Genomic DNA, 20,406 nt, shown 5'->3' on the forward strand with positions numbered 1-20,406 from the left:
AATTCATATTCTCCAGGGTTGTGAGTCATCTGAGCTGTAATGAGAGTGAATACAGTGTGATGATGGGCTTTATGTAACGTGTGTGTGTGTGTGTGTGTGTTCACAGGGAATACTGATCAATGGCAGGTTGTTTCTGTGTGTCTGTATTTCTCAGCTTTTGGGTTCATACGGAGCAGATTGTGCTGCTTGTGTACACAGGTGTTCTCCTGTCATCATGAGATGTGTGGTTATGGAGTCACAGTGTGTTTGTCCAGTAATGATGACAGCGCTGTCAATCCGTGAGCGTGTGTGAATGTGTCGTTCTGTTCCTCAGGCGTGTCGAGAACCGTGAAAGATCTCGATTATTGTGCAGTTCTCGTCTCTCTGAAGGTTTCATCTGTTCCTCAGGCGTGTGTCGAGAACCGTGAAAGATCTGGATTATTGTGCAGTTCTCGTCTCTCTGAAGGTTTCATCTGTTCCTCAGGCGTGTGTCGAGAACCGTGAAAGATCTCGATTATTGTGCAGTTCTCGTCTCTCTGAGGGTTTCATCTGTTCCTCAGACGTGTGTCGAGAACCGTGAAAGATCTCGATTATTGAGCGGTTCTCGTCTCTCTGAAGATTTCATCTGTTCCTCAGGCGTGTGTCGAGAACCGAGAAAGATCTGGATTATTGTGCGGTTCTCGTCTCTGAAGGTTTCATCTGTTCCTCAGACGTGTGTCGAGAACCGTGAAAGATCTCGATTATTGAGCGGTTCTCGTCTCTCTGAAGATTTCATCTGTTCCTCAGGCGTGTGTCGAGAACCGAGAAAGATCTGGATTATTGTGCGGTTCTCGTCTCTGAAGGTTTCATCTGTTCTTCAGGCGTGTGTCGAGAACCGTGAAAGATCTCGATTATTGTGCGGTTCTCGTCTCTCTGAGGGTTTCATCTGTTCCTCAGACGTGTGTCGAGAACCGTGAAAGATCTCGATTATTGAGCGGTTCTCGTCTCTCTGAAGATTTCATCTGTTCCTCAGGCGTGTGTCGAGAACCGAGAAAGATCTGGATTATTGTGCGGTTCTCGTCTCTGAAGGTTTCATCTGTTCCTCAGGCGTGTGTCGAGAACCGTGAAAGATCTCGATTATTGAGCGGTTCTCGTCTCTCTGAAGATTTCATCTGTTCCTCAGGCGTGTGTCGAGAACCGTGAAAGATCTGGATTATTGTGCGGTTCTCGTCTCTCTGAGGGTTTCATCTGTTCCTCAGGCGTGTGTCGAGAACCGTGAAAGATCTCGATTATTGAGCGGTTCTCGTCTCTCTGAAGATTTCATCTGTTCCTCAGGCGTGTGTCGAGAACCGTGAAAGATCTGGATTATTGTGCGGTTCTCGTCTCTCTGAGGGTTTCATCTGTTCCTCAGGCGTGTGTCGAGAACCGTGAAAGATCTCGATTATTGAGCGGTTCTCGTCTCTCTGAAGATTTCATCTGTTCCTCAGGCGTGTGTCGAGAACCGTGAAAGATCTGGATTATTGTGCGGTTCTCGTCTCTCTGAGGGTTTCATCTGTTCCTCAGGCGTGTGTCGAGAACCGTGAAAGATCTCGATTATTGAGCGGTTCTCGTCTCTCTAAAGGTTTCATCTGTTCCTCAGGCGTGTGTCGAGAACCGAGAACGATCTCGATTATTCAGCGGTTCTCGTCTCTCTGAAGGTTTCATCTGTTCCTCAGGCGTGTGTCGAGAACCGTGAAAGATCTGGATTATTGTGCGGTTCTCGTCTCTCTGAAGGTTTCATCTGTTCCTCAGGCGTGTGTCGAGAACCGTGAAAGATCTGGATTATTGAGCGGTTCTCGTCTCTCTGAAGGTTTCATCTGTTCCTCAGGCGTGTGTCGAGAACCGTGAAAGATCTCGATTATTGTGCGGTTCTCGTCTCTCTGAAGGTTTCATCTGTTCCTCAGGCGTGTGTCGAGAACCGTGAAAGATCTGGATTATTGTGCGGTTCTCGTCTCTCTGAAGATTTCATCTGTTCCTCAGGCGTGTGTCGAGAACCGAGAAAGATCTGGATTATTGTGCGGTTCTCGTCTCTCTGAAGATTTCATCTGTTCCTCAGGCGTGTGTCGAGAACCGAGAAAGATCTGGATTATTGTGCGGTTCTCGTCTCTGAAGGTTTCATCTGTTCCTCAGGCGTGTGTCGAGAACCGTGAAAGATCTCGGTTATTGAGCGGTTCTCGTCTCTCTGAGGGTTTCATCTGTTCCTCAGGCGTGTGTCGAGAACCGTGAAAGATCTGGATTATTGTGCGGTTCTCGTCTCTCTGAAGGTTTCATCTGTTCCTCAGGCGTGTGTCGAGAACCGCGAAAGATCTGGATTATTGTGCGGTTCTCGTCTCTCTGAGGGTTTCATCTGTTCCTCAGGCGTGTGTCGAGAACCGCGAAAGATCTCGATTATTGTGCGGTTCTCGTCTCTCTGAAGGTTTCATCTGTTCCTCAGGCGTGTGTCGAGAACCGTGAAAGATCTGGATTATTGTGCAGTTCTCGTCTCTCTGAGGGTTTCATCTGTTCCTCAGGCGTGTGTCGAGAACCGTGAAAGATCTGGATTATTGTGCGGTTCTCGTCTCTCTGAAGGTTTCATCTGTTCCTCAGGCGTGTGTCGAGAACCGCGAAAGATCTCGATTATTGTGCGGTTCTCGTCTCTCTGAGGGTTTCATCTGTTCCTCAGGCGTGTGTCGAGAACCGTGAAAGATCTGGATTATTGTGCGGTTCTCGTCTCTCTGAAGGTTTCATCTGTTCCTCAGGCGTGTGTCGAGAACCGTGAAAGATCTCGATTATTGTGCGGTTCTCGTCTCTCTGAGGGTTTCATCTGTTCTTCAGGCGTGTGTCGAGAACCGTGAAAGATCTCGATTATTGAGCGGTTCTCGTCTCTCTGAAGGTTTCATCTGTTCCTCAGGCGTGTGTCGAGAACCGTGAAAGATCTCGATTATTGAGCGGTTCTCGTCTCTCTGAGGGTTTCATCTGTTCTTCAGGCGTGTGTCGAGAACCGTGAAAGATCTCGATTATTGAGCGGTTCTCGTCTCTCTGAAGGTTTCATCTGTTCCTCAGGTGTGTGTCGAGAACCGTGAAAGATCTGGATTATTGTGCGGTTCTCGTCTCTCTGAAGGTTTCATCTGTTCCTCAGGCGTGTGTCGAGAACCGTGAAAGATCTGGATTATTGAGCGGTTCTCGTCTCTCTGAAGGTTTCATCTGTTCCTCAGGCGTGTGTCGAGAACCGTGAAAGATCTCGATTATTGTGCGGTTCTCGTCTCTCTGAAGGTTTCATCTGTTCCTCAGGCGTGTGTCGAGAACCGTGAAAGATCTCGATTATTGAGCGGTTCTCGTCTCTCTGAGGGTTTCATCTGTTCCTCAGGCGTGTGTCGAGAACCGTGAAAGATCTGGATTATTGTGCGGTTCTCGTCTCTCTGAAGGTTTCATCTGTTCCTCAGGCGTGTGTCGAGACATAACATAAAAATGTTATAGGGCCCTATGATATCTGTTTTATTGTCTTGTTGGTGTCACACAGTTGCTGCAGATTTGTCTGCTGAACATCCATGATGTGAATCTCCCGTTCCTCCACATCTTAAAGCTGCTGTGCTGGACTGAGATCTGGAGACTGTGGAGACGGTTGAGTTTAGAGAACTCGTCATGATCAAGAGACCAGTCTGAGATGATGTGAGCTTAGTGACGTGTGTGTTCTCCTGCTGGAAGTATCCATCAGAAGATAGTCCACTGTGGTCATGAAGGGATGGACATGGTCATCATCAATACTCATGTCGGCTGTGGCGTTTAAATGATGCTCGATTGGCACTAAGAGGCTAAGAAAGTGTGGCAAGAAAATATATAACACACCATTAAACCACTACCAGCCTGAACCACTGAAGCAAGGCAGGATGATCCACGTTTTCATGTTGTTTACACCAGATTCTGAGCCTTCATCTGAACGCCACAGCAGAAATCCAGACTCATCAGTTTCTCCAGTCTTCTGTTGTCCAGTTTTGTGAATCGTAGCCTTAGTTTTCTGTCCTCATCTGACATGTCGTTGGGCATGGTGTGTGTTCAGAGATGCTCTTCTGTAGGCCTCGCTTGTAATGAGTGCTTATTTGAGTTACTGTTGTCTTTCTATCAGCTGAACCAGTCTGGTTATTCTCCTCTGACCTCTGACCTCTGGCATCAACAAGGCATTTTCTCCTACTGGATATTTTCTATTTTTCGGATCATTCTCTGTAAACCCTAGAGATGATTGTGTGAAAATCACTTAAATCGCCTTTCTTCCCCATTATAATGCTCAGTTTGAACTTCAGCAGATAAATTATTTGTATGATATGTCAATAACATCTACTGTAGCTCCAAGTCCTAACTATGCACAATGTGTAAAGTTTCCAGCATCAAGTTATATTTCTGTCCTCACTGAACACTTGTACAGCTTGTGAATTTTTACGAATGTGAAGCTTGATTTTGTACCTATAAAATGTAATTGTGAGTTGACCTTCCCAGCGAATACAAAACAAAATACCACTAGTTTGAACAAACACTATAGCTTCACTCTCGGAATAGTTTTAGCGTGTTAAAGGATAATGACAATGTTACTGTATTTGATTATGGCAGGAATAGATCGGCTACATAAAGCCCAGTGTCAGATCTAGACGGGCGGAGCTGGGGAGGTGGAGGGGCGAGACCACCGGGTTACAGTGTTGAGCAAGCGAGCTCATTGGCTGCAGATACACCAGAGGCCAATCAGCTTGTGCCATGTAATATACGATGTGATCTCTACATATCAAGGATCTATCAGTACCATCAGGAGTTTCATGACTGCGCTGGTTATTATAAAACATTTCTGTGTAGCTTTATTGTCGACATAAAAGTATGATGCGTAGTCTGTATATATTTCGATTAGCTCGTAAAGGTTAGCCATTTGGGAACTCATACATTTCTGAAGAGCATTTTTGAAGCCCAAAGCCAGCCGTCGCCATCTCGGCAGCACGTCACTCCCGGATAAACGAAAATGAAAAAAATCACCCCCCTCACAGTTGTCATGAAGGGCAAAATTAGCTTTAGAGACCAAAGCCACTTTTAGCACCAGGCTGTAAAAACATTTTTTTCTGCTGTAAAGTTGGGCATTTTAACATGGGGGTCTATGGGATTGACTCTCTTCTGCAGCCTGTCTCTAGTGGCCAGTGGATGAACTGCAGTTTAACTCACTTAAGTGTTGGATTCAAGAGAGAGACGGGAAGGTTGCCGCTTGGTTTGATCGAGTGAATAACTAGATGGGGATGGAAAGCCTAAGTCATCTTCCTTGACACACTGATTCTTCCCCTCGAGAAACAGAAGTTGGGTTTCTTACTAGTTAAGAACTTTTAGGTAAAACATTCTTCCTGAAACCTTGAGATTAAAAATACCCATTGTTACGGACAGGAACTGCTTCAAGTGTTTGTATAGAGTGATAATTCTGTTCTTTGGGGAAGGGGAGCGCAGATTCCTCAGGATAATACGCTAGTAATAGCTCGTCGTCATTATCTGTCATTACTTGTCAGGGTCACTAACAGACTTCTATTGTTCGGCCCTGCCAGAGTTTGTTTGTTTAAACTCCTGCAGCATCTCCTGTTCCTGTCAATCATGCTAGGACACACACACACACACACACACAGGTGTGCTCGGGTGAATCTCATGTAAGCTGTGCACTTCTGAGGTTATTCTGGACTGGCTCTGCAGATCTGAGCGACTCTAAAAACAGAAAGTGGGGCAGAAATCCTCCAGTCTGTTCCCATCAGCCCCTGGGGCAGCGCCGATCTTCTCTGGCCTGCTTTAGTTCATGCTCATGGTGAGAGCATCCATTATTCATCTGAGCACAGAGAGTGTGTAGGTCACTGTAAAGTTTCCTCTGTTCAAACATCGGACCGCCATCACCCGTTATAACTTACCAATCAACTAACATGATCTTTATAAGGGTATTATAATGTATCCTAGGCTAAAACTGGGCCTTGTTCTATTGACCAATGTCATCTCGGGAGAGATCATTTGCTGGTTTCTTCTGTGTTTAAAAGAGTGTGAGTGCCGTTGACGGATCCAGACACTTTGAATTCACGTGTATTATGACATTGCGTCAGGAGCTGACTACTAAAATACTAAAGTCAAAGTTTCTATACGCAGTCACTGAGAAAACACACTAGAGCATTTTTTGTTTTTCCCCTTTCATTTTAGTGTTACTGTGTTTTTGTTGTAATGACACTGTTTGTTATTCGCAAACAGTGGGAGAATGTGTTGCTGTAAATAAATGACTGCAAACAAATAAAATATAAATAAATACAAATCATGGCCAAAGCTGTGATAGCATCCTTTACAGAGGAATTAGAGACGGTCCAGATGACCTTTCGCTCTTTAGGTTAAAGTTGAATTAATATAGACATACAAGTAAAAATAATCAAATATGAATTACAGACGTTGTATAAATTAAAAATATTAGGAATCATATTTTTGTTAAGTGGATGGGGGGCCTAAATGTCCAAAACCGGCCCTGAAAATAAGACAAAACAAAGAAATAAAGACGATATATCTGTCGTACAGCTCAAAATTACAAGCTTGATGTATCGTGATGCATTATATCTACAGTATAGTGTTGATTTCAGATCTGTTTTTAATAAAAAAACAATAATAGTCTGTTTAGAAACCAACATGATAAAACACACACATGCATGCATTGGTATTATCATAAAAAAATAAATAAAAAAAATTATTATATATATATATGTATATATATATATATATATATATATATATAGAGTGTATGAGCCAATAAAATTCTGATTTAAAAAAATAAATACATTCACATTATTTTCATCTGAATATTCTATTTAGCTCATAAAGATGTTATGTCAAATGTATTAAAAGTATATAATTCCCATTGGTAAATATTCCAGAGTAAGTGTAATAAATTAAGTGCTTGTAGTGTTGCCAGATCAGAAGATGCTGAAGACGTCTGGACACCGACACACACTGCCGTATGGTGAGACATCAGTTCCTCTCTCTCACAGGAGAGAATCGAGCCTGAGCTCTGAGACGGTCGAGCCTCTAACCTTTGGCTGAACCGCCGGGATCCTGGAGCTTCTCAGACCGCAGGAAGAAAGAGAGCATTCTTCTCCTCATACACTAACCCTGCTGTCTGACTCTCCATACTCTATAACCCTGCTGTCTGACAGATCCTCAGCTCAGAACAGTTCACAGCAGTAACACACATCAAGTGCCTTTACCAGTGTCTTTAAGAACACTCTGAGAATACGCCATGAGCTTCTCAGTCTCTGCTTCTCCCCCCTCTCTTCTTCCAGTGCTTTCTGTCTGCCGGTCAAAAAACATTAATTGTATGAATAAGGCATAACATTCACCATCACACTGAAGGTCTAAAGGGGCCTCACACTAGATTTTGAACATGGACAATAAATCAATGCATCGCGATTCATGGATCAATTCCATTTTTTTCTGAATGCATCACGCTTTTCTCTCGAATCGATTCTGAGCTTAGTGTTTAACAGCAGATTGTGCCCTAGGCTAGTTTTTAACCGCACGCTCAAATGCTCACGAAGAACAACACTTGGCTGTTGCACTTGCACCTCAGAACGCTTTTATGACGCGAGATTAATGTAAACATCCCACAGCAAACAACCTTTTTTAAACTTTATGAATGATTATTTTATGGAAGATTCAAGTGGTGTGGGTAAAGCATTGGAAGCCAGCAGATTACGGCTGTTTCTAGAGCACACAGTGCCATCTGCTGTTAAAAACTAAGCTCAGAATAGATTCAAGAGAAACTCGCGATGCATTCGGAAAAAAATTGGAATCAATCCAGAATAATTTCTCGATTCATTGTTGTTTTCCTTCAAGTTTTCAGTGTACAGACGACACTATTGTCAAAACAATCCCCATTCACACGGATCCGCGAAAACCACTAAAAACGCTGTATTCTGCTGCCAGGCCAGTAGATGGCGATAAAACACTATAGACTGAACAAGGTATATGCATGTGCATGACGTCAACGTCTTCAGAGTTTCGCGCTTCTGTTGTTTACATGAAGACTGTTTTCAAAAACTTGCACTTTGAAATGCGTTTTCATAAGTTTGTGTTTTCAGGAGCCAAAACACTTGTGTAAATGAACGGCCAAAACGCATAAAAGGTTTTACGGTTTTACCATTAAAAAACGGTTGAAAACGGTGTTGTGTAAACGGACAGTATCGGTCTTTTGTTGGTCACGTGCTGTAACACTCAGCTCAATCGGTTGAGTTACAAGAGTTAAAATTGGGGTCCGATCAAACTGTGTGAGGATGAGAGTGTTTAAGAATGATGAGACAGACAACAGAAATAAGATGAACAAATAAAGTGCATTTACAATATTCACAAGGAACTTAAAACAACACAATAAAACTAGAATAACTTAAGCTGTTAAAAGCGTGGAGTCTGTTTGCACCATACCCTAAAACAGTCCATAAGAATCCTGGCGTGTTGCTAGTCCAAAAGTGAATGTGAGAAATGTCCACCGGTGTATATACAAAGTCCACAGAAGTGATGATCCAAATTGTGCTGGAAAGGTAACTCCACATCCATTTTGCTGGTGATCGCCCTTTGATCGTAATGTGAGCAACAACCATGTTTGCATGCCATGCTGCCTCCTTTATGCTGTCTATTTCCTGTTTCCTGTCATGTGATCACTCACATGACAGGCAGACCTATAATCATTTAAAGACATATACACACAAAACAGATAAGAGAAAAAAAAAAAAACTTGACTAAAATGACTAAGACAACATGTAAACCTAATTAAAACATTAAAACTCTAATAAAGTCAGTCAGTTGGATTATTGTCTGATGGCCAGGACTGCACATGAATGAATGATGCCCATTTTCTGATCTCACAATGCCTCTTCATGAAAACTGTACAGTAATTAAGTGTAGCTGGAAGCATGATAATTGCTTGAAGTAGCAGACTTGATGATGGTGTTTAGACTCTGTGGTTTTCCTTTCAGATTGCTGGTTTATGAAAATGATCTTGAGATCACCATGGTAACAGGTTGGGTCTGTTTCTGAGGGTTTGCTTTGGTGCTGTTGGTAATTTTCATCAGTAGCAGGAATCCGCTCTGATTGGACACTGATGCCTTTGAAGCTAGTTCAAAAGTCAAGAAGTTCTCCAAGGACTCGGCAGTGAGATCATGCTGTGATATGAGGATTTGTATGGAATAGATCAGTGAGAGGCTGGCGTTTCTGTTTCCATTCAATTCTGTTTATGTGTCAAGTAGGGCTGGGCGATATATCGCGTGCGATTGTTATGCGCATCTCGTCAGTAAAGCCGGTTCCTTGATTAGTAGTAAATCGCCATCACCTGCTTTCAGATGGAGCGGCATTTACAACACAGTGCCGTAGTTAACTGACAAGCTGAGCCATATCGCATTAATTATCGCGGATCGCCTTTTTTTAATTTTTTTTTTATTATTATTATTTTTTTCCCTCAAACCCCAGATTTCATTGGTTAAGGTGAAGGGTGGAGTTGTAGATCAGTGTTTGGTGTAGGCTGTCAACAGTGTGATTGGCTTGACCAATGAAATCTTCAGAATCGGCTGCTGGGTGGAGTTTGTGCTGAACCGGTTTGGGGAAACAGGAGATGCAGTGAGTTTGACATTCCTACAAATCACATTCAGTTTTATTTAAATATTTTTTCCCCCTATTTCAGTAGAATAATTTATTTTCCTTATTCTTTTCTTTTCTATTCCATTATTTTAGTTGTTTGTCGCTCTAATGGTCATTATTCATAGAAGTGCTGGTTTTGATCAAGTTTAATTCATCACGTGGCAAAGCGGATTGCATTTGCCAGTGGGTTGGTACAGTATATTAACATTACATCACTTATATGTTCAATTATAAACTGTAAAACCTCCACCGAAACATCATCATCATTTTACAGTCGTCACCTTCAGTTTTGGAGAGAGACGCTTCACTCAAACATCTCCTGCTGTTCAGATCATCATCAGCATGCTGTTCTTCTCATGAGAAAATCTCTGCCTTGTTTTTGCTGTAGTAACTTTTCTGTGTTGTGCCTATCTGGATTCCTCCTGCTGAGCACAACAAAGCCGGGGAAGTGGTAAACTTGGACACGGATGCGTGAGAATGGGCTGTTGTTATGTCATTAAAGCGTCCGCCGAGAGCAGAGCCATAGAAAAAAGGAAACATCTTTTGATTGTTTAGGGAAACAATGCGGACGCGCACTGGGACGCATTCCTCGCGCAGCAGCATTCCAGCGACTGGAGCGGCCCGGGGCGACCTGCGCCGCGCTTTCCATTGTGAAGTAATGCCATGCGTCGGCCAGAAGCTACTGTGTGTACGGGCTCATGCTGACGCTCTACACCACAAACAGCTGTTCTTATGATGGACAGCTCTCTCGTAAATATTCTTTATATGTGTTCGGTTGAATGGTTTATCAGGCACGCTAAATGTTCCAAATCTTCCACAGACCTATAAAATACTGCTGGCCAGTTCTGGAGGGTTTTTATTAATGTTCCCAAATTTGTTCAAGGGTTTCAGAGTTTGGACTGGACAGGGCCAGAATGGGTTTCTTAGGTAGTTCCATGGTATCAAGAGTGAAAGTACCAGACAGTAGATCAAACCGGTTTCATGGTATTTCAGCACTTCACAAATGCCCTATAATCACTTGAGTAGAGACACTGTAACTCGAATTCAGTCCTCCAAATGTCAGGCCTGTTCTGTGTTTGTTATGAATACTATTCATAGCTGAAAATGCAGATTCACACGTGTAAGTTTAACCAAAAAGACAGGCAGCTGTGCACATATTAATGTATTTCTCTGGGTCAACAGGTTTTCTAAAGTCTGTTGCCCCCTGATGGGCTTTGAGGTTAATGTCAGTTTGTAGAGGGAGAGACTCCATCTCTAGCTCACTAGAAACCAGGTTAAATATGCATCAGAAATCAGAAATGTGTAAAATGTCCACTTGCATGAGAGGATTTGCAGTGAAGGACACACATGGTTCCAGCTTATCAAAGTCACTGAATCTGTCCTCAGATTTTTGTCCAAGCCTGTTCAAGAGTTCAAAGTCCTGATGTAATGCCCTGTCAAAGACCTCAGATGCAGAAGCATCGACTGCATGGATGGAAAGTGATGCAATTTCTTCCTCTGTAAATACGGCTGATTTTGGCTTTGAATGCTTTTACAGCACTGACCATGTCACCGATTGTCTTACGTTTGCCTTGCAGTTCACAGTTCAGATGATTCAGTTTCCCAGTGATGTGAGTTAGGAAGGAAAGATCCAGTAGTCATCAGTTGTTACCAGCTTTTCAAATGGCACGTTCTTGTCCATTAAGTAATTCTTCACCTCATTATAAATATCAACACTCCTCGTTGTTGTCTTGAAGGGGAATTGATGTCAGAAATTCCTCTTTCACTGAAAACCATTCTGATGAAAACCATGAGCTGCTCCACAGACTCGTCACACTGGATGGAGAACCATCCGCAGGAACCCAAGTCTTTCTCCAGCTGCTCCATTACGTTCGCTGACAGCCATGACTCGTCTAGTTATTGTATTATCTGCGAGTTGAACATCGGAGAGTGCAGACATTATTTCATTTCCACCCTTGTGATCTTTAAACAGAGAGTTTGCTATCACAGTCATTGCTCCCTTGACATCTCAGAATGTTTTTTTGTGTTTCGTCCAAAAATTTGCAACTCAAAATGAAGCTTCGGTTGCAGCTTGTGACTTTTTTTTTTGCTGCCTGCTAACTTTTTCTTTCCTCAGTAATGCACCCGGTGGATAAGGGCCACTGAAGGTCTCTTGGGTTGTGGTGAAATGTCTCTCCACACTGTGTCTCTTGGCCACCGCTCCACAGATGAGGCGTACAGCTTGATCTTTGACATTTGTGAGGAGGAATTCTGTCTCCCACTCCTCCTTAAAGTCTCGTTTTAGCATGACCTGGTGCATTATCATCCATGATTAATCTTTTTTGTTGTTGTTGTTGTTAAAGTTGAATTCACCTTATTTATGCCGTCAGACTGCCACCAACTCACAGAATAGCCTACAAGAAGCATAACGTACCTCAACGTACGTTGATACGCACAAACTTCTAAATATTTAAAGTCCCCTGTGGTTAAAATCCAGCTTTTAATGTTGTTTATATGTCTATGTGGTGTTTTTAATATGCTTTAAGTCAAACCATGTGTAAATTCATAAGTCAAGTCAAGTCATCTTCATTTATATAGCTCTTAACAATATAGATTGTTCCAAAGCAGCTTTACAATGATAATAGGAAATTAAAGTAAAGTGTTTTGGCTTTATAGCAGCTCTAGAATAAAGTTATTCAGCAAGTTATTCATAAGTCGACACCACTGCTGAGTATTTTCTCCTTAAAACTGCAGTGAACCAAAGACACGCTTTGAAACCAATCTGGGTTGCGTTTCCTGAAAGCATCGTTATCCAACTATGGTCGCAAGCTCCGTCGTTATCAGCAGTTCATTGAGTCTGTGTTTCCCGAAAACATAGTTCAATCGAACATTCACAAACAGCCTCGCAGAGTTGTGTGTTTGGACCGACAGCTCTCGACCTGTGGTTAGAAGCAGTTTCTTGTTTGCATGACGTGGACTCAATAAATCCTTATCTTGAGCCAAATAAGGAAGCTGACATTCAGTACAATCTATATCTTTTATTTAGAATACATACAAATGCCATTTACGTCTTTTAGTTTGTCAAGAGATTTAAAGCACTGTTTTTGAAGAGTGTGTATGTGCGAACGAGCTCTAGTGCGTAAGAACGAGCCAAGGATTGAATCTGGAAATAAAGCAAAATAATTGAGAAAAATGAGAAATAGTCCTTAGATGTCACATCTGTAATTTATACCAAAATATCTAGCATTAATTCAATCTCAAACAGATTAATTAACAGTAGTCATTACTCCACCACATGCGTGACCTCAATTAACCAACGTGGTTGAACGACCAATTTGCAATAATATAGTTCCGGGAAACAGTCGTGACTAGCTAGTTGATTTCTTCAACGATACATCGTACTATGGTAGTGAAGCAGCGAGTTACGGCGTTGTACAGGAAACACAACGTGTGATCGTCAACGAGTGGATCTCTGAGCTGGTGTGAGTGAGTGGAGGCGGGGCTCATTTGCATAGTCATAGAACCGCGTATACTTCAAGCTATTTTAAGGCATGGTGACATTTTTTTTCAAGGAAAAAAAAACGTTTAAATATGCAATTTTGGTGATCAGAGATTAGTTTTAAGGGATAAAATGATTGACTACAGGGGGACTTTAAATTGATTGTTTGCAGAAATGATGGTATCACCACATTTTTTCAATTTCAGGACAGAAATGGTCCTGAAGCACCGGTACTTTTGACTACCTTACGAACAGGTATCAATATACAAACCAACACTTCTGTTGAAGCCAATCAAGCCAGATAATGTTTAAATGGAAAATACAATGTCCATTTTTATTTGGCCGAGCCAGTATATAATGGTCTATCGTCTGCTGGTAGCTAACTTTGCTAAATGAAATGATTGGTATTTGAATGTCTAATAAACATTTTATTCCACATTCCTCACAAACGTTTGGCAAATCTGCATTTAGATCGTGTGAAGTGTTCATCTGTATTCAGTATACATTTGTAGAGTCCAGTCATTACTGGACAAACTTTACATCTTTGATCTCGAATGATGCTGCATTACATTCATGTCATAATCATGGTGTCATGATCATTTTGCATTACCTGGTCTTTATGAGACCAGTGCACACATACTCACTGATCCTCTCCTTCTGTTCTTACGTGTCTGTGGATGATTCCGTACAGTATGAATCAGCAGAAGAGAAATGACTGAGACTACAGTGTGTTTAATCTTGGCCAGTGTCCTTTTTACTAAATTAATTTGGAATTATTTAATTCATGTAAAGAAGTGATTAGTTTAACTAAGAAAAATGCAACTAAAATATTTATTCTTATAAAGAGATTATCAATATAATATAATTAGCTTGTTTTTCTTCTTCTATTCACAGTTCCTGAACGACTGTAGTGGACACAGACACTGCTTAAGCATAGTGTAATTTTAGCTTTGTTTGTTGGGAAAAGCATTAAAAAGTTATATATATGCCAGAAACTCGTATTTCGTAGAAACTGCTATTGTGGTGTCTTTGTCTTCTCCTCAGATCCGAGGCTCAAGTGTGTAACTCCAGCCAATCTCCTGCCAAGTTGTTCTTTCTGGACTATAAAAGCGTTTAGTAGATCTCAGCTATTTTGAGGAAGGATTGTAAAATGCACTTAAATAAATGAGCTGCTTTATTATGTAGTAATTCTAGCACTATATAAACTGTGTATGCGTAACCTGCTTACGTTGCCTCAGCGGGAGGAAAACACGAGCGGCACAGAAGGTAAATCCCACATGTCAGCAATAATTAGCATGACACTCGCCTGAGAAAGAGATTTAGCCGGGATGACGGCCGCTTACTCCAAGCCTGTTAGAGAGAGAGAGCGGGAGTCTTTATCTCTCTCTCTCTCTCTCTCTCTCTCTCTCTCTCACACTCTCTCTCTCACTCTCTCTCTCACTCTCTCTCTCTCTCTCTCACTCTCTCTCTCTCTCTCTGGAATAAGCTTTGATTTGCGCTGTGTCGTAGAAGGTCATTTCCTGTTGTGTTGTTGATTTCCATCTTGAATTTCCTCTATTGTAATGCCAGAGTCTTCTCTGAGAAACGCTGGTATAAACACTGAAAACTGCACACCCGTGCTTTTGACTGCTGTGTGATAAACACGTGTGTGTGTGTGTTGCAGGCGGTGACCGGCAGGAGTTTCTCTGACAGGGACTTCAGAGCTGGACTCGACAACGGCATCTTACTGTGCGAGTGAGTAACTCTCTCAAACCACACACACACACACACACACACACACACACACACACACACACACACACACACACACTTAAAGGGGCAGTGTGCCCAAAAAGTTTCATTCTGTCATGATTTACTTACCTTTTCTGTTTTTTGTGGAACAAACATTTTGCATATGTTTGTGAACGTTTTTTTAATGCTCGTTTTTAAATGTGTCTTCTGGAGTTTGTCTTGTTCTGGCAGATGTGGTTTTCTTTAGCAGGAACACGTCTTTGATCCTCCGTCATCAGAGAGACACAGTGCAGTAAACATGACTGTCTTCAGCTCGGACAGCTTTAATCAGAACTAGTCTCGTACGTTCTGGACTTTAGACATGTTTAAGGCTTGTTCTGGAGTTGTTCCTTTGGTTCGAGATGATCAGTTACAGTAGGTGTGGGATCTGATCCCTTCTCACTACCCAGAGGAATATTCACTCCCACTTTATATTCGGTGTCTTGTTGTATTGTGAAACACTAGTGCTGGTATTGAGGAGGATACGGGATTATTATAATTTCACTCAGAAATGAAAATTCAGTGAAGGACATTGAGGTCTAATGATGTTTGACCCCAACGCAGAAGAAACGGGTCTGGTCATACGGGTCTGGAATGAGTAAATGATGACAGAAGTTTTGGGGAACTACCCCTTTAAGTAATAACTTTTGATATAATATATTAAAATGTATGGTGTTGTCCTAAACTCATTTACGAGCATTGAAATAGACGCAAATGTTAAAAATATAAGCTGTAAACTGAATGTGGACCGCATATAATCTGCTCTTGGTATGTTTGAGTTCATATTGATCTACATTTTTTTTCTGGGCAAATCCAGTCACTGTTTGAGACGCTGTTGAGATCTCCAGGAGTCACGTGTGTGAACACTGGCTCTTTTTCTCAGGGCGAAGCTGCAGGACACGTCTCATTTCATATGTGTAGTCTTGTTTGAGTAATTTCAGAAGCTTTGAAGGCCAGTTTTCATCAGCGTCGGTTTCCAGTAGACTAATTGTTAACAGCAGTGTTTGTGTTGGGAGTTTTAGCTCAACACTGCTTCATTAACAAATATGTACACACAGACAATCCCCTTTCCATAAACACACACGTTACCTCGCATTGTTCTTAAAGCTGAAGATCTGCTCGCTCAGACAGGAAAGATCCGTCTGACTGACATGAAAATCAACCAATCACAGTTAGACACTTCAGGACAGGTGGATCTGAAACACAACTGGATCCAGCCTACGAGCTCATGGTGTTTTCTTGAGCTGTCGAGAAGCTGATCTTCTGAGAAACTCTTGTGAGGACAGTTTCCCATCACATTTGCATTGTCTCACACAGGAAAAACAAGTAATAAACATGTTAGCCTGTGAACAGCAGTGGAGAAAATGAGCTTCACCAGCACGGAGACACACGGATATCATTCTGATATCATTTCTCGTAGAGCTTTGCATTTCCCCCCACCGTATCCAGCAGACCTTCATTTGATGGCATGTATGACACTAACAAGAGCTGGATATACAGATGTTTCCACACTAAAGCACACGCCATCATCTCTCATCCCCTCAGCGCCACAGTCGGACCGCTTTCTAGATTCAATCGCGTTGTCAAAACTATCCCTGTACACTCGGATCTGTGACAGCGGCTGTAAACGCTGTATTCTGCTGTCAGGCCAGTAGATGGCGATGTCACCTGTAAAGAAACACTACATGCCTATATAGACTGAACACACATGTGCATGACATCACCGTTTCCACAAATAGTTGTTTTATGCACGGAGACGATAACGTCATCGCGTTCAAGAACTTTCACTCTGAAACACATTATCAAAAGTTTGCGTTTTCAAGCCCTCAAAATGACGCTGTTGTGTAAATGAACGGCCAAAACGCATGTAAAGTTCTCAGTTTTGAGTTGAAAACGGTGTCGTGTAAACGGCCCTTACGCTTTTTTAGCAATGAAGAATTTTGAGGTCACAGTATCCGAATCTGAACAAAAATAGATGCGTTTCCAGTCTTTTTCTTATATTTTGCTTATATTGATGGTTATTACACTTCAGCTCTGATCCGACTCTATGCTGCCTCTGTTATATTAGAAAACAATGGAGGCTTCATAGAGAGGTGTGTGTGTGTGTGTGTGTGTGTGTGTGTGTGTGTGTGATGAAGGTTAGTTCAGATGAAAAACGCTCCGACCCAAATCCTCCTCAGGACATCAGCAAGTTGATGGACTCTAGAGTCACACACACGGTTTTAATTCTGACGAGCTGCTCTTCAGTTAGTGATGAGGCTACTATATAAGCTATATATAATATATGTGTGTCCTCAGCGTGACTTCTGTGTGTCTGGCCCGTGAAAGCCCTCATGTCTGATTCCTTTCAGACGCTCCAGGGGCCTCATTTATAAAACTGTGCGTAGGAACCTTACTAAAAGTGTACGTGCGCCCGAAAGCCAAAAATGGCGTACGCAAAAAAATATTCAGACTTATAAAACCGTGCGTACGCCAGAACCTGCGCAGAATTCACTTTATAAATCCCAGTCAGCGGAAGATTGTGCGTACATGCGTCTCCACCCGAAATAACCATATATGGAGCTTACAACGCCTAGTTTTACTATGCAGATCCTCATCTACATATCATTTGCATATGATTATTCATCCACGTGATAACTTAAACGTTATCACGTGGATGAATAATCATATGCAAATGATATAAACGGTACAAGAAACATTACATTAATACAAATCAAGTAGTTGTCTATCCTTGCCTTGTTTTTGAATAGCCTACATAAATCAAATAGTGTAAAATACATTTCAGAGAAAGTTTTTCTCAATCTTTTCCACTTGCCGAATTGTATTTTTAATTGATTTATATTTTTAATGGAAACAGATAGGCCTTGGGCATTATTTGCACGAAACTATTTTCTCAGACAATCTGGTATTATCATGATAAGCAATTATCTCTGTGGTTAAAACATTAAAGCAATATATAACTGTTACAAAACTGTTATTTGTGTCAGTTTCACTAAACGGCTCAACACGCTCGTTGCCGCGGACATTTAAGAAGGAATGGATATTTGCTTCAAGTGACAGGCTTGGTGATTGAAACTGTATTTGTATAATCTTTCTGTATGTTTAATTTTCTTTCGATTTTCTGTATAAAAGTGACCAAAAATACATTTAACTCCAGCTCACCATCGGTGTCGCCAAAGTGCTCCATCTCCAAAACGTTCGTACGCATGGGTCAGAGTTTGCGTGCAGGTGCGCAAATTTTCCCGTCAAGTTTGTCTTTATAAATCCCACCTTTCGCGCAGGAACTGGCGTACGCATGTTTTCAGCCCCGTTTTGTGCGTACGCAAGCTTTATAAATGAGGCCCCAGGTGTTTCCTTAAACATTTCTCCAGCGCGACACCAAAAACATACAAACTTCCTGAATGTTTTACTACAGAAAGGCGTTTATTTTGCTCTCCTTCCTGAAACTTGACAGCCATGTTACTGCACATTTAATGGTCTATCAGATCATGTTGTGTGTGTGTGTAGTCTTTAGTCCTTCGGGATCTGTACACTGTTGAGTTTAGTGTGCTTGTCTTTAGTCAGAGCCCCTAAACTGCACGTTATCTTTTTCAGCCCATACTCAGTAAAAGAAACTGTGTTTTAATCTAAATGAACAGTCTGATCATCTGTTGAGCACTTCACGTCTGTTGTTCTTCTCATGGACTGGTTGAACAGCCAATCAGAATGATTTCTGTCAACGACAGGCTTTGCCGCCAATTCAACACACTCAATCGCCCAAAAACCACAGATGCTGGTCCAACTGGTGCCAACAGAGACTAGGCCGACAGACGGCTGAAGGTCAGCATGCGTTTCATGGCCTTTACTCCAACAAGATTAATATTTAAGGGTCACATTATGACTTTATGCCAGTGGTCTCCAGCATGGAGCCTGTGAGTTTCCCGCTAAGCACATTAACAGCTCCAACTTTCCATTAGAGATCCGCTGTAAATCAGGGCTCCCGACGGTGACTAAATGGTATAATTTTGTGACCTTTTTTTGTGCCGGTGGGACTAAAACTATGCACTGGTGCTACTACAAAGTTACCCAACTCTCTGTGATTATGCGCTGTCATTTGTGTTGCGTATGAGAAACATCGGATAGCAAACGCTTCAAAAGCGGAACGAAACTCATTTGAAGTGCGCAGCGTGGAGCATTTATCCGTTTGGCCCAGTAAACCGCGAGCGAGTCCAGAGCAGTGCTGGCAAAGCCACCAGAAGGCAAGCCTGCAACCTTTAGCCAAAGAAGCTGTCGGCTAATGCTAACGCTGGTACGCAGGGAAGGAGAGCAGAGGCCGTTTGTTTTGATGGATGTAGGCTTCACTACACTGAATAAACCGCTTTTGTGAGGAAACACCTTATCATTTAAAGTCCCCCTGTGGTGAAACTTTTTCAGGAATGGAAGCCTGAAACAGGGTATGAAGATGTTTCATTATTTCCCTTATGATGGTGATTAACCCTTGTGCATTGATCAAATTCACTACCCTTTCGTTATGTTCATGGCTGAAAACAGCCACTACTTTAAACTGCTGTAAAAATGTAAAGATGTATTGGCATAAATCTATTAATCAACCTCAGTCCTGATCAAAACTACTAAATGTTTTTAAAAAATTCAGGATTTTAACTCTTTAATTGCCAAATTCATAAGTTATGTCACTGATTTGGGGAAAAAAACACACAAAATGACTTATTTTCAATATAAAAATGTGAATGTGGACTGGATTTTTTTTTTTTTTACCTTTTATCACAGTCTTGGACATGTCAAAGATTAGAAACAACATTGGTTTTGATGCATTGTTAGTTTTTGTGCAGCATCAGATTTTAACTTTTTCTCCCTCATTTACTGTTCGTGGCTGTTTTTGCCCCATTGACTTCCATTATAACCACATTTTTTTATTGCAAAGCCATGACACCATATAATCATGCATTTTTGATTGTTGGTGGTTTTCCCTGTTGGGAAGAGGTAAAATGTGTAATTTTTACTGTTGATAACCAGGTGGCACCATTAACCCTTTAGATAGGCCTGTGCAAAAAAAAGCTTAGTTTCTGGCTTTTACATGGAGTTATATGAAGTATAATAGCATATTTGTGTGTGTGTGTGTGTGTGTGTGTGTGTGTGTGTGTGTGTGTGTGTGTGTGTGTGTGTGTGTGTTGTGTGAGAACTCAACTTGATGCGTCTGAGAAAAATTTATTTATCTGATACATTTTTACAGCAGTTTAAAGTAGTGGCTGTTTTCAGCCACGAACATAACGAAAGGGCAGTGAATTTGCCCACAGTGTACTGTTGAGTTTTTGAAAATTTTCAAAGCATTTTCCCAAAATATGTGTCAAAATAAGATTTGTCACCAAAAATCATTCCATTTGCTGAAACACGGAGAAAGTTATGGCCAAATTAAGACTCAAAAATACCCCGTAGTGGATGAAAACATCCCCAACAGCACATAAGGGTTAAAAGTAAAAGCGCACCACCACGTTATATTCATAATTAATTGAATACTGTTG

General features: G+C 41.7%; 1 protein-coding gene across 9 annotated transcripts in view; it reads left to right on the forward strand.

The window, feature by feature from the left end:
- limch1b (LIM and calponin homology domains 1b) overlaps positions 1–20,406 on the forward strand; it is a 133,309-nt gene that overhangs the window by 26,600 nt on the left and 86,303 nt on the right. For all 9 annotated transcript variants that reach the window (XR_014629895.1, XR_014629896.1, XM_084431146.1 and 6 more), the window contains exon 2: positions 14,781–14,851. Coding sequence is in view for 7 of the 9 variants with exons in the window: in XM_084431146.1 (XP_084287272.1) it covers positions 14,781–14,851 (71 nt within the window). In the remaining 2 variants the exon portion in view is untranslated. The remainder of the gene's footprint in view (positions 1–14,780; positions 14,852–20,406) is intronic.

Source organism: Rutilus rutilus (genome assembly GCF_951802725.1).
Source record: "Rutilus rutilus genome assembly, chromosome: 14".
NCBI lineage: Eukaryota > Metazoa > Chordata > Actinopteri > Cypriniformes > Leuciscidae > Rutilus > Rutilus rutilus.